Source organism: Castanea sativa, chromosome 11, assembly GCF_040712315.1.
Source record: "Castanea sativa cultivar Marrone di Chiusa Pesio chromosome 11, ASM4071231v1".
In the NCBI taxonomy this organism is placed as follows: Eukaryota; Viridiplantae; Streptophyta; class Magnoliopsida; order Fagales; family Fagaceae; genus Castanea; species Castanea sativa.
The window spans coordinates 1,482,347-1,501,246 of NC_134023.1; the positions used below are offsets into that span (position 1 = coordinate 1,482,347).

The window sequence follows — 18,900 nt, forward strand, 5'->3', positions numbered from 1 at the left end:
TGACAGGTATAAACTCCATCAAATGTTCGTGACCACACTTTTGCAGCTCGGTTTTGTCTTCCTTGGTATAGTATTATTTGGAATGTTAAATATGATGTATTATGTGGTGTTAAGAACTTCGGATTGAAACCATAGAACATATTGATAAAGTTTCTGTTTTTTGGGAGATCTTTCTTTTTTTTAGTCTAAACAAGGGATGAGGACAAAGTTTATACATAACCTAGTTTGGAGGTATTTCTACAAACTGGATTAGGCACAATGAAAAAATTGGTAACTTTCTTTGGTCATGTGAGAAGCATATAACCAATTAAATAGACTATCAGACCCAAACAAAGCATTCTCCTCCCACCCTTTTCTCTCTCCCTAACCCACCTCTCTCTCCACCGGCCCCAATCCTTTCTCCTCCACCGGCACCACCATCGCCAATCCTCTATAACCACACCAGGACCTTTCCAAAAAGGAATTACACAACTAGGATTCTAGCTATTGTAATATGATTTCAAATACAAATTAATATCCCTTACCAATGTTTTCATATTCCTTCGAGAAGAATTAAAACAATAAAAACAATTCAACAAAAAGAAATACACACAAAGCTGGGGTGAAAGTAGAGAACTTCCCCATCCCAAACTAAATTTCTTATACACAAGCCAAATCTCATGGACAAATTATAAACAAATTCCTTCCATATTCTAGCAACAGTTGAACCTTCTTGAAGATTATAGGCTTCATCCTACCACGAACCATCTTGATTCGAAGACTCGACTTCGTTGATGCTCACTACTCTCATCTTAGAGATCTCTTTATACTATTTCTCTCAATGTTATCTTATTGAAGTGCTCATGGAATAGGATGAGAGTGAACTGACACCTGAAGCTAATGCCTCTCTGTACTCTTTACGGATTTGCCAAAGGATTTCTGCACTCCTCCTCATGCTAGGCCGATTCTGTCTATGTGGAGCCAAACATTGTAAGGCTAGTTCAAGAATCTTATCAACGGCTAAGTTATTTGCAGCATCACATGCCAGCTTTGGGTCCAAGGTTGAAATAGCTTCTCCATCAGCAAACTTCTTCATGGCCTGAACTTAAAATCAAGTCGCATTAGGGTAAAGAATTTTCTTAGTTTTGGAAAATGTTCAAATGTAACTTATCCAGTTAAAAGAAGGGAAGAGTTGAAATTTTTTTGCAAAGACTAGGTAAGATACTTTGTTGGACGTGTGAACATAATCATATGGATTTTTGTTAAACAGTAATGGAAGTTATTTTACTCTGTTTTAGCCGGAAACTGTTAATCAAATTTCAAAATTGATAGTGACCAAAAGAAAAGTCTCAACAGAATCATACCCATTTTGCCGTTATCCGCTCCTTCAGTTCTCGTTTTGGTTCGATTGGACGCCTGCCCGTGACTAGTTCAACCAATAACACACCAAATGAATACACATCACTTTTTTCAGTAAGCTGATAGGTTCTGAGGTACCCTGGGTCCAAGTAGCCAGCAGTTCCTTTAACTTGGGTAGACACATGGGTAACACTTGAATCATAGTCAGCTGCCAGTGTAGCAAAACCAAAGTCGGCTATCTTGGCTCTAAAGTTTTCGCTGAGGAGAATGTTGGAAGATTTTATGTCTCTATGAATGATAGGGTGATCTGCAAGGGAACCGACAGAAAATCCTGTTGGATCTCTCGAAATAGATTCTACTTTCTCAAAGGCAAACAACTTTTTAATTTTGATAGGACAAATGAATTAAGTCACCCCAAAGGTGTATACCTGTATACATATGAAGATAGGTGATGGCATGGGCCACATCAATTGCAATATCTAGCCGTACAACAAGGCTCAGAATATTGCCTCGAATACCTGCAGTAGTTCTCCGATCAGATTTCAGGAACTCAAAGCACACACACAGTGAATGAAAGTAAAGCCACACAAAAAGAACTCACAATCCAAATGTTCTCTGAGGGTTCCATTGGGAACATACTCCGCAACAACAATCCTTTCATCTCCGTGCTCCAAATATCCATAAAACTTGACCAGATTCAAATGTTTCACCTTCGCTAGAGTTCGAGTCTCACTCTGGAATTCCACTTCTAAATGCTTATCATATACACTCTGCAAAGAAAGATAAACAAGTACCTGTCAAAGCTCTATGTCACACATATGTTGACTTAAATAAATGTGAAGCGCATTAAGCTTGTGTCAGACCCAGAAAATGGAATTATCATAAACAACTTTCACCAAACCTTCTTAGCACGTTTTACTGCAACTAGGGTTCCATCTTTGAGTCTTCCCTTGAAGACTGTTGCAAACCCACCTTGCCCGATCTTAAAAGAGGGAGAGAAATTCCCCGTGGCCTTGAGGATTTCCTCTATATTGAACTTTACACTCTCAGCCTCCCGTCCATGTGTTGAGTCATTGTCACGGATTTGGACCGCTCGATTCAAAACACGTTTTCTCTCACTACCAGCTCTTGAAGCATCCAATATGTCTAAGAAATCAACAAGTAGTTCATTGTAATTCCTCCCACAGATACAAATAAATATTGATTTAACATAGCGCTCATAAATCTATAGCATTCATCGGATATACCAACAACAAAAAAAGAAAAGATTAAAAAAAAAGGGTGTACTTTTAAATTTGTTTGAGATGTGATAAAAAGTTTGTTAATTTATGTTTTTAATTTTTTTTTGGTACTATTCATGACTCATATTGCACTTTTTAATATTATTTATGGGTATTTAGCTAGCTTTTAACTTTTTTTTTATACTTTCAACAAAAATTTTCATTTTCAACTAAATAAATTGTTCCTAAATGGTTAATGCACAACTCTCAGTTTTGCAGAGTTTGGAAGAAGTGATTGGTAAACAAATTTATTTATTTATTTTATTTTTGGACTTTTGGTGGAAAGCACTTGCCATTATACTGAGGCCGGACTTCTTAAAATTGAAAATTCTTGAACTATTTATCTTTCTCTCTCTCTTTCTAGTTTGAGACTTTTCATAAATTGATAGTTAAGGACTTAAATTTGATAAATAAAGAGCTTAGCACAAATGATTTGAAAGAGTTTGGTTATGTGATAAACATATTAACATACTAGTTTTGAATTTAAAAAAAAAAAGTTAGTTTCATTTCTCAGTTCACACAGTATTCTCAGCAAGCAACCAATACAAACTTCCGGATTCAGATCTTGAAAATCCAAGACCAACCATAATTGGGAATCTATTTCTTTTGAAAATAGTAGTAGAAGTTAGAGAGAGAATGGAAAATTTTTGTTGTTTACCAGAGGAGGGAGGTTTGAATTCAGGAACTAGAATTTACCTCCGAAGCTGCTTGTCTGGATTGTGCGTCTTCTAGGCGTTGATAATGCTGATATGGAAGGATCAGACGGATTTATTTCATCATTTTCGGAAACACTGTCTGTTGGAGACCTAGCTGGTGGGAATAATGACATTATGGAATTGGAATATAGAGAGAAATTTGGAGGTATTTCGTTGGATTCTGAACTAGCATCAGTTTCAGTGTCCGAGTTGTAGGCTGGGAAGAGTGATGAAATAGAGAGCTGCATAGGGAAGTCTGGAGTTGGATTTTTTCCATTCCATATCCAACTGCCAGGGTCTGAGCTGTTGTTGGCAGCAAATTCTGCAACCAAAAATATGAGAAAATATTTAATTCTCATTAATTAGCAAAAGTTAAAACTTTTTTTTTTAATTTAATTTTACACACTAGAAGAGCATTTCATTGCCAATGATATATATACACACATACACACACACATATCTATATATTTAGACACACACACATTCATTGCATATTTCATTTCTTTTCTTCTGATTAAGAAATTCATAAATCATTGGCAAAATATATACACTATCATCTTCTTCCGAAGAAATTAATTAAAAGAAAAAACTAATATCAATTATCCCAAGAGAGGATTAAGAACATTTGCATAAGCTTATGTAAAATTTTTTGTTTATTTTAGTATAAGAAACTACTTTTTCTATTTTACTTAACCACTTTCCAAAACACCCCACATTAGATTTTGAGAAAATTGTAGTAAACTCATCTATGGTTTAGCTTGGAGCACCCAAAGTTCCGAGTTTTCTTGAATCAAGTTGGGTTGCCGGGCCCAGGGGTTTCTCGGAGAGAGTTCACGGGTGGTACATTAGATGCTAAGTTTGAGGAAGCTAAGGTTGAGTCTAAAGCTAGGATTAGGGACTCTATGTTCTTTTAGATTGCCTTTGATGGGTGGAAAGTCAAGAATTATAGGGTTTTAGGGGAAGAGAACTTGGTGTATTTAACTGTGAATCTTCCAAATGGGACTAGTTTGCTTAGGAGGGCAGTGTTTATTAGTGGCTCCATACCTTCTAGGTATGTTGAAGAGGTTTGTGGGAGACAATCATAGGCGTTTGTGGGAATGGAGTGCAGCAATGTGTAGGAATAGTTGCAGAAAAGTTTAAGGTAAAGGCATTAAGGAATTTAAAGACTCAGAATCTAATGTATATTGTTCCCTCTTTAATGAGCTTCCTATTTGTTAGTGGCTCCCTTGCTAATGAGCTTCCTATTTGAAACTACAACGATAAACTCAAGGAGCTACTAAGGTATATTGTTCCCTCTTTAGCTTGTTTGTGTTTTTTATTAGAGGAGGGAGGTTTAAAATCAGGAACGAGAATTTACCTCTGAAGTCTGTTGTTTGGATCATGCGTCTTGTAGGCCTTGCTGATGCTGGTATGGAATTTATATCATCATTTTCGGAAACACTGTTTGTTTGAGACTTGGCTGGTGGGAAGAATGACACTATGGAATAAGAGAATCGTGCTTCTACTGCTTCATCAAATTCTGAACAACTATCATTTGTTTCCGTCTCAGACATGGTGGGTGGGAAGAGCAATGAAATGGATAGAGTGGTTGGTTCATTAGCCCGTATGGAAGGATTTTCGGAAACACTAGACCTTGCTGGTGAGAAGAATGACGCTATGGAATTGGGACAGTAAGAGAATATTGGAGGTATTTCGTTGGATTCGGAACTACCATCAGTGTCAGACTTGTTAGCTGGAAAGAGTGCTGGAATGGAAACTGACTCTACTAATGATTCACTTCTTTCTTCACCATCTGTTGGACTTCCAGGGTCTGAGTTGTTGTTGCCAAAAAAACCTGCAACCAAAAATTACAAATAAAGATGGCAAAAATTGCAATGAATTATATAGTATTCCGTCGCTAAAAGTTTCTTGTCTAACTCAAAATTCATTGAATCTTAATTACCTAGATCAACTTGGTGCTTCTGCAGACCGACCTCGGACAAATAATTTTGGGAGATTGACATAACTGTGAGAGAGAGAAAGAGAGAGAGAGAGTTGCATATCAAAATGGTATGTTGGTATTAATTATTTATAAGAATTTGGAAGTCTTAAAAAGAATTCGGCGAAAATACTGACATTTGACATTTCCACGTGATGGTGCTTTCAAAGAAGAAATAAAAGAAAGAAGAGGAAGTTTCCCCTCCATTAATATTTAAACAAGTGCCATCAAAAGTTGGAGCAGTCCATGGTGAAGTAGATATTATGACGAGGTGCTAGTGAAAAGTTCTAGATTCACAATTTATTTTGCATCGATTCACGCAATTATATATATATATATATATATATATATATATATATATATGTATATGTATATGTATATATTGTATGTTTCATACAAATTATTTTTGCCGATTTATTTGACTATTTAATTTATTCTTACTACTATTTATAAGTCTTATTGTATTTTTTGATATTATTCAAAGGTTTCATTGTACTATTTTAGCTAAATTTTACCTTTATTTATAATACTTTTAGTAAAAAGTTTTCAATTTTAGCAAAATAAATAAATCTCAAATGGACCTATAATTTTATAATAAAGTTGATTGATTGTGAATAATGAGTTCATGGGAAAATAATAGACAGTCAATTAAAGTCTATAATATAGTATAATTGTTTATAGAAAAAAAAAAAAAGGTTTAAGGTTATGATCTTATATTAAGTGGAAGATTTAGGATTACAACCTAAAAATTAATAGTTTTTCACTTTTTAACAAATTTTTTAGCCAAAAGCCCAAAAGTATGACAAAAAGTGACTTACTACTATTTTCTTTGTTTAATTAAATGTTAATTATATTATTCTTATAGCGCTCAGATCAAGGTGTTAAAATAGCATAAAGTGTCAAATTTGCACATTTAATTTAAGTCCAAAAATGACCCAATATACACTGTTAGAGCACCAGCAGTGAATGGGCTAAACCCATTGTCTATGCCAAATTATAGAATAGCATAGCATTGAGATCCAAAAGACAAGTCCATTGAATGTTGGGTTTTGTAAGAATTGCAAAAAAAAATACCATGGAGCTACAGTGCAATTCTAAACATAGAATTGCACTGTAGCTCAATGGTATACTTTATATTAATATTCTATTGTAAAATATCAGTCCTTTCTCTCTCCGTGGTGTCTGATCTCTGTCTCTCCGCTGCACTTGCTCTCTATCTCTCCATTGCTAAGCTCTTTCATCACACACCAAGCCGGTTGCTGAAAAAAATTGTTGAAAAAAAATGTATATTGAAAAAAATGTATGGTAGGTTGTTGAAAAAAATTTGGCAGGAAAATGTATCCATTGGGAAAAAATTGTGTCCGTTTGAATACTAGGTGGGTTGCATATTGAAAAAAGTTACTGTTGGAATAGTGCTGAAATTTGAAAAAAATGAATGTTGGAAAGAAATAATAAAGAAAGATTAAAAAAATAATATTTTAATAGAATGGTAAAATAATAGAATGTTTTGATATTGGAGAATTGTAAAATGGTATGATATAATTGATAAAGTAACTTTTTGAATGGTAAAATAGGATAGAATTGAAAAAAATGAATGGTGGTGCTCTTACTATTTACATGAATTTTTTTTTAATACTTCTTTACCCATGAACAGAGAGCGACCAGAATAAAAATTTATAAATTAATATTTTAATAAAATATAATATAAAATAGATAATTTGATATAGAATGATATGAAAAGTTATTACGTAAAAAAAACAAAAAATTCTTATGTTTTAAGAGCATTATTATTAATTGTACCAAATGCCAAATATTTAACATTTGACACATTAAACACTACTGTTCAAACTTAGTAACGTGTTCCAAATCTCAAAAAATTTTGCAACATACCATCTCATATTTGAGACGACATGGACAGATGTGTTAAAACAAAAAAAATATTTTTTTATTCAACTTTTTCTCTCTCCTTTCAATTTTTAATTCAACGTTTTCCCTCTCCTCCCATCAGATATCTCTCTCTCCACTCTCTCTGTTGCTTGTCTTCTTTCTTGACCGGACCAAAATGCTCTCTCTGGTTTGGATGAGAATAAATCGGCGATGATGGTGAATTCGTCGAAAGAAGAGTTGGTTCTTGCCGGCGATGATGGCGGATTCTGCGTTTCTGGGTGGGTCGGCAGTGGGTGATTGGGTACTGTTTCTTGCCGCTGATCTCGCCAAAGCCGTCAATCTCGCCGGAGCCATAGTCGTCCTCCACAGCTCCCTCTTCACTCTCATTCTCTTCCTCTCTCATCCTCAAAAGCTGATCTCGCCGCCTGAAGCCGATCTCTCCGCCTGAGCTGTCTCGCCGATCTCGCTGCCGACGTCTCCTCTCTCCACCTCGCCGATCTCTCTTTCTCTCTCACTCTTTCTCTTGGTGCTTGTGGCAATGTTTATAATAGTGATTGGTTTATTTTGGTTTATTTTTTTTATGAGAATTTTTTGGTTGCTGTTGGTTGGTGGTGATGGGTTTGTAACCATGGTGGGATGTGGTGGTGGTGGTTTGTGGAATTAAGGATCCACGAAGCAACTATTTTGTTGCAGCGAATCCAAGCTTGAATTGCAGATGGTGTCTTGACCATTGGAGATGAGAGAGTCAATGTGCCATCAATAAACCCTAACTTGTTCTTGGCAATCAATGCCATTTGCATTGATCTTGCCCAAGTTGGGTAATTTTCTCCCACAAGAGGTTGATACACAAGCATGGCACCATGGCTATCTCCGTGGTGCAAGTACAGAGGATTTGAAGGATCATCCAAGATGGATGAGCTTCGTGAAGAGGATGAAGAAGTTGAAGTCGAAGCCATTTAAATGGAAGTGTTTTCGACTTGCTGATCTTACAATAAATCAAAATCTGACCCAAAAAAAAAAAAAAAAATCTAATTCTCATAATTAGCAAAAGAAGTTACAACTTTGTTTTTATACTTAAGAACAAAGTAATCAAATTGGAAGTGGAACGTAACTAACTAAATAATGAACTTAACCTTTTTTTATTTATTTATGAGAACAACTAATGAACTTAACCGATTGGTTACTTACAATATGACAGCATTTCATATGATAACTACTTACTAACAAAAACTGTACACTATACGACCTGTAGCATAGTAAATAATACTAACAATTAAACTATAGACCTTTATGCAGAATGTACAAGAAATTCAGCTGAATGCTTATTGCTTTGTTTCTTGACAAAAAACTACGAAATGATAAATTGCAAATATATATATATATATATATATATATATATATATATATATATTCAGATACTAAAATTTTCTTGTCTTACTCAAAGTTCTTTGAAACTTACTTGGATCGTTTTGGTGCTTCCACATGATACCAATCTATGACAAAATATTCTGTGAAATTGAATTGGGAGGAAGAAAGAATTGCATATAAAAATGGTATTTTATAATTTATAGTAAGAATTTGGAAATTCTAGGATGGAATTCAGCAAAGATACTCACAGTTTCCGCGTGAGAGTACTTTCCAAGAAGAAATAAAATATAAGACAAAAGAGGAAGTTTCCTGCGCTGAACAGTTTCTACTAGGGACAAAAAGTGTGTTTTGTAGCTTTATTTGTGAGTCAAAATGTGACTTTGGCTAATTTAGGGCCCGTTTGGTAGGAGAATTTGAGTAATATTATTTGAGTATTTTTGATATGCGTGTGAGTGAAAAAATGTGTAATGTTGTTTAAAATGTAAATTATTGTGTTAGAACTAATATGTCAAACAGGGCCTTAATTGCTGAGAGCATTTACATCTTGGGACAACTCAATTGCTAGCAATTTTAAACAAATGAGAATCTTTTCGTAGAATGGTGGACAAATGATGTGATCCACCATAAAGACTGTATAATTTCTCAGGGCTTTTACATCAATTGGGTTGTTCTGTTCATACCATAGATTGACACTCTGATGGCTTGGGTAACTCACATGCTGGTCCAAGGAATCCAACTTAGTCAATTTGTATATGTAGTCTCTAAAATGTGGATAGAGGAATTAGTGTTGTTTTTAGCTGCTTTGGCTGCTGATTTATTTGTTTTTAAGAAAGTTATCCATAAATTTTTAACTATTTATCAAAAAAAAAAAAAATTCTCCATGTTTTCCCATTTTCTAATGATTTTCTGCCATTTATTAATTCCACAAAATTTCGGTACCTCTTCAAGGCTCCTCTGGACCTCGGGTTTGTGCAAATAAGGTATTATTAGAAAGCTTATAAGATCAGCTTTACAACGGTACCAAAGTTGCATCAATTGGATGTCCAAATTAAAAGTATTGACGATTTAGAACGAACTGTGTATAAATGATGATTAAATGCACTAGTTTTTAATTTCTATATATACTAGTCGCAAACCCTAGCAATACGTGAGAATATATAAATATTATATAATGAGATGTAGTATATAAAAAGTAACAATTAATTCAAGTATTTTTTTAAAAATATTTCTATAAGTATTTTTTATTTTTTTATCTCTGCAAATATATCATATTATTATTTTTTTGAATGTTTGATTAACATTTTTCTAAGGTGAACTATATTCTTCTAAATCTCTCTCTCTCTCTTGTGGAATTTTTTTTTTGAGAAATAATTACAACATGCTACTAACCCTACAACTTGAACCATTTTCCCTTTAAACCCTCAAACACTTTGTACAAGTGGATTTCTTTTCTTTCTTATAGTTCTATTTAAGGTTGATGATTTTTCTCAGGGATGTTTTGGAAGCCAAAGTGAAAATTGTGAAATCGTTAAAAAACTAATAGAAAAATAATGGAAAAAAATACTTTAGTTTATTCGTGACCCCTAAAACCTCCACTTACACATTCCATTCTTCACTTAAATGTAATTTAATTTATTATTTTGTTCTTCGCTTATAGAGTTGAAACCACATCCGCCTGGAATTGGAAAAGACTCAGGTATCATCTTTGCATCACAATATTTGCTTAAATTTATATATGATTGGCCCTTGAATTTTAGAGTCATTTGGATTGTTTACAATATTTGAATGGAATCATCTCTATCTCTAATTGTATTGTATCATTACTCTCACTCAAATTGTTGAATGAATTAATGAAATACCTGATACATGCTCTACACCACCAAAACCCATTAAATTAAATAGGTTTAGACTTTAACTGAGATTAAGCAAGGTAATATCCAGACAAAATGAGTTTTTAGGCTTCAAGGAAGGTTAGCTTAAATTTTTTTTTTCCTCTTTGTTTAACGTTTTAATTAGGTAATATTAATATATTATTAGAATTTAAAATTTTAATTTAATGGGGTCTTCAGTCTTCAGTTTGTCTGCAAGAAGTATTGCACTAATTCTCTTTATTTTGGTAGAATTTATAAACAATGCTAAAAAGATAAAGAGGCAAAGTTGAAAAATAAATTCAAAAGCAACAAATTGCTACCCACATTCCCCAATATATGCATGTCCAACAACAATGTCAATTTAAGCAAATAAGAAAGTAGAGAAGATATAGTAGGTACTTTTTTCTTTTCATTATGAATAAATATAAAATTGTATTGTCCAATAGTATCTAAAATTAACTTTCTTTATTCATTTTAAACTGAAAAGTGACTACAAGTTAGAAGAGAAGATCTCAACAATGTTAGAAATACAACTGGCATAAGAAGTGTTTCTACTTTTTTTTATTTTTATATAAACATTTATGTTTCTAATTATTTTGCAATAAAGACAACATATATTGTTTTATAGTAGCTTTATTTTGAGAAAAAGTTGCATAATCATGTTTATGCAGATAATATACCAAACAATTCAGCTATAATTTCCTATAATTTCCAGCAACCAACAAAAACAAAGGCTTCATCTTAGTGATAAACATATTTTTACATTAAATCATATTTTTTGTTAATTATTTAGACATCGGATGTCAATCTAAAACTCTACATTAATTATAATACAGGAAATTATTATGAACCATGCAACTTTGGGCTTTGGCCAACCATCATGCAAATGCCTATATTGTGGTGCATTATTGTGGTATGAAGAACGTGTATGAAAAGCAATGCATCATAGAAATCCACATATTCAAGAAGATAATGTGTTATTTGAGCTAAATCTAAGTCACGTCAGTTTCTATTCTAAGTGGATATAAAACTATGACCACTTACTACCTGCTGCCCATATTCAATGTTTTCAAATAGGCATGAACTACTCAAGTATGCGATCTAACCAAAATTTAAATTTTAGCATATATTTTGACATCTGTCTGTTTATTTTAGCCTAAGATAGTAAGATATGAATTTTGAAAGGTTTACATACAAATATAATTTTTAAGTAAAGTGAAATTTTATTTGTTTTTAAACAGTTTTTTCTAAAAAAAAATGTGTCTTTATAAAAGTAAAAAATATTATTTTTGTTAAACTATACCATGCATCACACAGGTCAATAGCTAGTACTTAAAAAAAAAAAAAAAAAAACCATCACGCTTAATCAAAGTTATAAGAAAGAACAAAAATCCACCGAGAGAGAGAGAGAGAGAGTACTTACAGTTTTTTTGTTGGAAAAATATGGATTGAATGAGAGAAGTGATATCAAATTTATACAAAATAAAATAGAGAGAAAAATAATCAAAATATAAGAAAGAGAAAATGATAGAATAACAATGGGGACATATAAAGGCAAAGAGGGAGGGGAAAGGTTGGAAGAAGTGTAACAGCAAATGTGGACGAACAGGGAGGGTAGGAGTTTTTTTTTAATAGGGAAAATAAAAGTGAGTGAAGAAAATGTAAAAAATAAGTGAATGATGTCATTAGAAGGTGGGAAGGGGAAGGGGAAGGAACACGTGAGAAACAAAAGGGAAGGAAATCTAGAGGTTGTAACCGTGGTTTTCTAAGGGTTTTCAGTTTAGAAGACTTGGGTTTGAGCTTTAAATTAAAATTAAATTTAGAAGAAGTGGGTTGGTGGAATTAAATTTAGAAGAAGTGGGCTTTATGGTAAAGATAGGCTGAAAATAATTTCAGTTTTATTAGTATTTTAAAATTGTAGGATAAATTTAGGAAAGAAGATGAGAATGACATGGCTACTGATGTGGCTCAATGTGAGCATAGCAACTTTAAATGCTACACTTCAACTTTTAGTAATATATATATATATATATATATATATATATATATATATATATTTATTTTCAAAACTCAGAGAAAATCCAATTAGATTTTAATTAGATTCTAAATTTTGCACTATACGTCTATTTCAAAAAGTTTTTTATTTTTTTATTTTTGTGGCAAGTAATTTATTAACTGCAAAAATTAAAAAGCTTAAAACCAATTAAATTTGAAATCATATATATATATATATATATATATATAATATGAGAAACCATTACATATTTTAAAAGTATATGGTTTTAAAAAAGTGTATATTAATATTAGATATAATTTGAACCTCTTCCCAAAACACCAAAAAGGTATAATCTAAACCATATAAGTGTGACTTTATAAAAAAATTTGTACTTGTACATATGCATGAGACTACACATTAGTAGAAAATAAAATACTAGTTGAAAGAGCTAATTTTTTATTACAAAATTGAAGTGCAAGTATTTATTTATTGAACAAAAAAATACAAGGATCAAACTGGCACTCACTTTAAACTCAAGGGTGACATTTGTATAAACCCCTTATTTATTTATTTAACTTTTTGATGAAATAAACCCCCTTATTTGAATAGGGGTAAACCTCAAAAATTGGCTACAAGAATGCCAGAGAAGCTACAGCTTGTGTTCTAGAGATGGTCTATTGGTCCATAATATCTAATTCCAAATGAGTAGATGGGCCATTCAATACTACGAATATGTTCCCCTTCTGGTAAAAGAAAAAAGAAAAGTAAACAGCAGAGAATTGCTCCTATAGCAATTTCGATATGGTCGGACAAGATATGTAAACAATTTCGTTCAGTGTTCCTATAGCAATACGGCCTTGAATTTCCTTCATGACTATTTTTCTGAAGCCTAGAATTAAAACTTAACTAGTAAGTTTCCGTGTGATGCACGGATACTATTGTAATGTTTTATGTAAATTTATTTTTGGAAAATATTAGACATATTATAGCATATTTAATATAAAATTTTGGTAGTAATGAAATCCTCATAAAAAGTAAGAATTATAAATTGCTCATATATATCTATTATAATTATTTTGTTCAAGTAATGAGCAATAATTAAAACCACTTGGAGCAATATTGTATTTAAAATTGATAAAAGCATATTAATTCATTTTATATTATTGATTTTTATTATATGATGTAATATAAAGCTTCATTATGATTTTTTTTTTCTTCAATATTTGTTATTAAGGAATGGTGATGCTTGTTATCATCATCAGTTTCTCTATTTTCAACATTTGAAGTTTAGTCCGTCCATATTTGTTCAATTTTTGAGCTTTCATCATTTTTTTTTTCTTTTGTTGCATCATTTGTGTTAATCACTAATGAATTGGCATTGAGAGATTCTTAATTGAATCTTATAAAGTTTAGACTTTATCCCTAAGATTTTTTATAGTATTTGCATTTATATAAAATTTCAAGATGTTATAGTTTTTTGTAAATATTTTTATTTTTTATTTTTGGAACTTTGGAATAGTGCAGCAAAAAGAATTAATATAGCATATTGAATTGTGTATTTTTTTTTCTTCCATACATTTTTATCATTTGAAGGTGCATCAAAAATCTTAACAATTATGTAATTTTCAAAACCACCCTTTAGATTGAATTCATTCAAATGAAGTAGAGAAATTCATTTTTTTCCTAATTTGTTTTTCAAATCACGTGGAATTCGTTCTCCAATATCAATATTTTTACAATAACTTAAATAAGTTGTACCTTAGTTTATTTTTTAGCAAAATATCTTGTAGATTCAATTAGGATTTTCTCGGCATCTCAATCAAATATCACAAAATTTGTTTTGGTAGTTGCATCAAAAACTTCAATTTGAATCATGTATCTGAAGTAGTTTGCAATTGTATATATATAGTAGTTATAATGAGATAAATATATTATAAATATTTGGAGGATATGTAGTTAATGTGAGTGCTTCTAACTTTGGGATAAAAAGATTTATTTTTGTAAACCATTTTGCATACCAAAATGATTTTGCTTGTGGTTTGACATTCCTTTCACAAAGTACACATAAAATGTAATACTAACCTATTGTTGCATCAATATTACTTATTATTGCAATACCCTAGCAGTTTACATTTTGCAATGAACTTTGAAATTAATATGCATTATTTTTTTAATATAAATAATATGATGTATGATTATTTTTTTACGTAAATGATGAGTATAAATTGAAATGATTAACAAACCTGTTTCGTAAGATCTTATTCAATGCATTTTATCTTTACTATTGTCTTTATAATATTTAAAGATAAATCCTCCTATGAAATTTTTTTTTACATGTATTTTTTGTATTTCTTGTATAGGATCATGTTTTTTACCATTCCTATCATTGAATATTTTTAAAGAAAATATTAAGTTAATGGCATTTTGTAAGATAATATATGATAATTATTAGACTTTTTTGTTATTATAAATTTTAGAAATATGCACTTGTTAATTATTTCAGCAACCTCAAGGATCTTAAAATTTATATATATTTTTGTTGCACTGGTCAATGACAGAGAATTTGTCTGCATAAATTGTATAGAACATTATTAATAGACAAACGCATATTGAATTGAAATTGGGAAAAAATGAAGACATGATTTCATGACGATGAAATTTTCTAGAAGTATCACCTATACATGGGGGAGGAAGAATAAAGTTTGTAAGAAGGTAAGAGTTTTTGCTTTGATTTACACGTAGGAATGGTCAAACTTGGGTCATAATATGTAAGGTAAGAACTGACTTGAGTTTTTCATAAGGTTTGGTATACTTTTAAAAGGAAGTTTATTTTATAATGAATTAATTTTGGTCTAATGGATCTAATTGTCAAGAACAGCCTATATTTTATATAATAATAAAAAGAAGTTACTATGATCTATTGGGTAACAGCAAAAAAAACTTAATAAAAAGAAGTAAAAAATGCTAAATTTATGTAATGGTAAAAATACGTTACTATGATCTATTGGGTAACGGTTAAAAAAACTTAATGAAAAAAGGGTAAAAAATGTTAAATGTAATATTAGAATGTCACGTGGTAGGATAGTAAAAAGAACTTACTATGATCTATTAGGTAACAGTAAAAAAAAATATAATAAAAAGAGGTAAAAAATGCTAATTTTATATAATAGTAAAAATGAGTTACTATGATCTATTGAATAACGGTTAAAAAAATTAATGAAAAAGGGTAAGAAATGTTAAATGTAATATTAGAGTGACACATGACAGGACCTCATGCACTCTCACATGAGGTCTCTGCTTTTATATATATATTATAATAGTAAAAATGAGTTACTATGATCTATTGAGTAACGGTTAAAAAAATTAATGAAAAAATGTAAGAAATGTTAAATGTAATATTAGAGTGCCACATGGCAGGATCTCATGCACTCTCACATGAGGTCTCTGCTTATAATAGTAAAAATGAGTTACTATGATCTATTGAGTAACGGTTAAAAAAATTAATGAAAAAAGGTAAGAAATGTTAAATGTAATATTAGAGTGTCACATGGCAGGATCTCATGCACTCTCACATGAGGTCTCTGGTTTTATATATATATATATATTGATGATTGATTTCTTTGTTTGATGAATAGCATGATCATACTACAAATAACAAGCAAACAGCAGAGAATTGGCTTGACTAAAGCACCTGATATGCAAATTTTTAATAGCAATAAATAAATAGATTTATTTATATCCATTAATTTTAAGCACACAAATACTCTCTTATACTGAAATATTCCCAAACAAACACAGCCCAAAAAACGCTACATAATATCCAAGAACTGTGAAGCTTGCCATTATTTTTAAGCAGACAATAACTCTCTACTTTTCTTCTCTATTGACCTTCTCACATATGGGTTCCTACCTAATGTTTCTCATCTCAGAGCAGCAATATAACGGTCATTCGCGTCATCTTTCTGTTGCAATTCTCCAAGTTATTCTGCCAATCCTCTCGATTTAGTTTCCCCATCATCTGATTGATTCACAATTTCAAGTTCAAACAGTCATGATGCGTTATAGGAGTTTAACCACGCCTAATCATTAATGTTTAGGTTAACGACTGTTAACCTAATCATTAAGTGAACACTCTTCAGGATCTTGATCCACCCACGCATCCAAGGCTCTTTGTAGGCTAATTACAATCTCATTCATTGAGGGACGATCTGGACCATTTAGACTTGCACAATCCAAAGCTAGGGACCCAACATGTGCCACTGCCTTTCTTTCAAATGGGGTAGGTGGTGGTACTTTTGGGTCCAAAACCCTGCGAAATTTTGGGCAATGTAGCTCTGTACCGGACAACATTTCTAGCAATACTCCTCCAGTTGTACACATCAGTTTTCATTCTCAATTGCAAATTAAGATGTCTTGTGTACTCGGGGTCCATGTAATCCAAGGCTCCCATCTCTACCAGATCAGAAAAATGCTCTACCCCATCTACTACGAAACACTTCACAAAATGGCCCAAATCAGACACCTTGGCAGTCCACAGTGCATCTAGCAATATATTAGACGACTTGAAAATTTTGGAAACAACAAAATCATTTCAAAAAAAAAAATGCAAGAATACTAAATAAGAAAGAAAACCGAAAGAAAAAAAAAATCATTTTTTAGTTGTGTGTTTTGTTTACCACAATGGTCTTTTTATTGTTGCCTTAACTTTGAAAGTTTCTAACAAAAATATTGGTCTTCTCAAAATAGTGAAAACTAAAATTTGATTGAAAAATATGGAGAACAATTAGTATTGTGCCTTTTTTTTTTGGTAAATGACTAGTGATTGTATCTAGAATGTATATTAGTATATATAACATTGTAAAACTTAAATAAATAATCAATATATGAGTGAGAGAGAGAGAGAGAGATAAAGTTGTGAAAATTGAAATTTTGGAAGAGAAAGTACTATAACGGTAGATAAATGAAGAGACACTTGATACTTGATGTCTTATCAAAATGGTGAAAAGTGAAAACTAAAGCTTGATTGAAAAATATGGAAAAAGAATTAGTATTGTGCTAAATTTTTTGTTATAGATGATGGGTGATTATATCTAATGTTGGGAAATTTAGACCCCGGTTAATTGAATTAACAAGTTTTAAACTCAAGTTGTTAATTAGATTGATTATGAATAAACCTTGTTAAAAAACCAAACATTAATATCATGTACAACGGAAAAATAAATAAGACAAGATATGATGACCTAGAAAAACTAATGAAACAAATTGCTTTCATAGTAAAAAATCTGGGAGGGAAACCTTCCTGAAAAGCAATTTACAATAATAAAAAGAAGTTTTAGCTCTAGTACAAAACCTTTTTCCTTAAACTGTACAATCCCCGTAGATGAACTTACAGCAGAAATCTTCTACCGCTTCAGAACCTCTAAATTCTTCAATATATGAACGTCACCCTTTTGCACGGATCCTAGTACGTGACTAACCAATGATCACGGCTTCCAGTATGTAACTAACTCACCAACTTGAAGAAGATGTTGGCTACAAAGTTTTTCACTTCATCAACAATGAAGATTAAGAAGCACTTGGTTACAAAACCCTAATGCGCACAGACGTAATAGCTTCTTTCAGAGAGAATAAGCATTTGGTCACTTTTTGCATTTGTTCTCTTAGTATTCTTTTATGTGACGGCCTTGAAAATAAGCCATATATATGTCTAGGGTTGTGAGAAAGAAACCTTACACATACATGTCAACATAGGCCGAAAATCAGATCTGAAAATCTGAATTTTGTAATTCTCGATAAATACAATTGTAGAGCTATTTGTCGAGAGCTCGATAAATATATCTGACGAGCTATCTGTCAAGATTCATTAATCCTCAATAGATATTATTTGTTGGCAACTATCGAGAATCTGTCCAGCTTTAATGAACAATTTTTTTTCACTTGTTTCTTAGTCTAATCTTCATGGCTTTGATACTAGACTTGAACTTTTGTTCTTTGAAGTATTAAACACATCTTAGATCTACCCAATTATAAGTAAAGTGCGTTTTGTCAAAGGATTAGCTAATTCTAAATAACATATGTTCTTAACATGATTCACATATGTCCAAATATCTAAAATGTGCATTGGTATATATAACATTGTAAAACTTAAATAAATAATCAATGTATGAGTGAGAGAGAGAGATAATGTTGTGAAAAATTGAAATTTTGGAAGAAGAAACACTATAATGATAGATAAATGAAGAGACGCTCAAGCCATCTCTGGGTTGGAGATTTGGGTGCTAAATTTTGGTTTGGATACTTGAAATGTTAATTTTATCCATTGACAAAAATAATGAATTAATCAATTTTAACAATTACTTCAAATTTTGAAAGAAGAAAATGAAAAGTTGAGATCAATTTTGGTAGTTAAATAGTCAAATATATGTATCTAATGAATAATAATGTGTGTCCATAATCTGTTTTAAATTATTTTATGTAAAAAAAAAAT

The 18,900-nt window shown here is 31.5% G+C and overlaps 2 protein-coding genes across 2 annotated transcripts; both read right to left on the bottom strand.

The window, feature by feature from the left end:
- Window positions 1-472: 472 nt before the first annotated feature.
- Window positions 473-3,735, bottom strand: LOC142615532 (calmodulin-binding receptor-like cytoplasmic kinase 2). The gene is made up of 7 exons (XM_075788269.1): window positions 3,720-3,735; window positions 3,315-3,635; window positions 2,240-2,484; window positions 1,940-2,108; window positions 1,767-1,856; window positions 1,344-1,645; window positions 473-1,078 (listed from the first exon to the last, which is right to left on the bottom strand). Exons 1-7 carry the CDS (start codon window positions 3,733-3,735, stop codon window positions 824-826), a joined length of 1,398 nt encoding a protein of 465 aa, XP_075644384.1. The 3' UTR covers window positions 473-823.
- An 829-nt stretch (window positions 3,736-4,564) lies between these two features.
- On the bottom strand, window positions 4,565-8,921 carry LOC142618079 (uncharacterized). The gene is made up of 3 exons (XM_075791046.1): window positions 8,638-8,921; window positions 5,256-5,318; window positions 4,565-5,147 (listed from the first exon to the last, which is right to left on the bottom strand). The coding sequence occupies exons 1-3, from the start codon at window positions 8,660-8,662 to the stop codon at window positions 4,579-4,581; spliced, it is 657 nt and encodes a 218-aa protein (XP_075647161.1). The 5' UTR covers window positions 8,663-8,921; the 3' UTR covers window positions 4,565-4,578.
- Window positions 8,922-18,900: the final 9,979 nt, after the last annotated feature.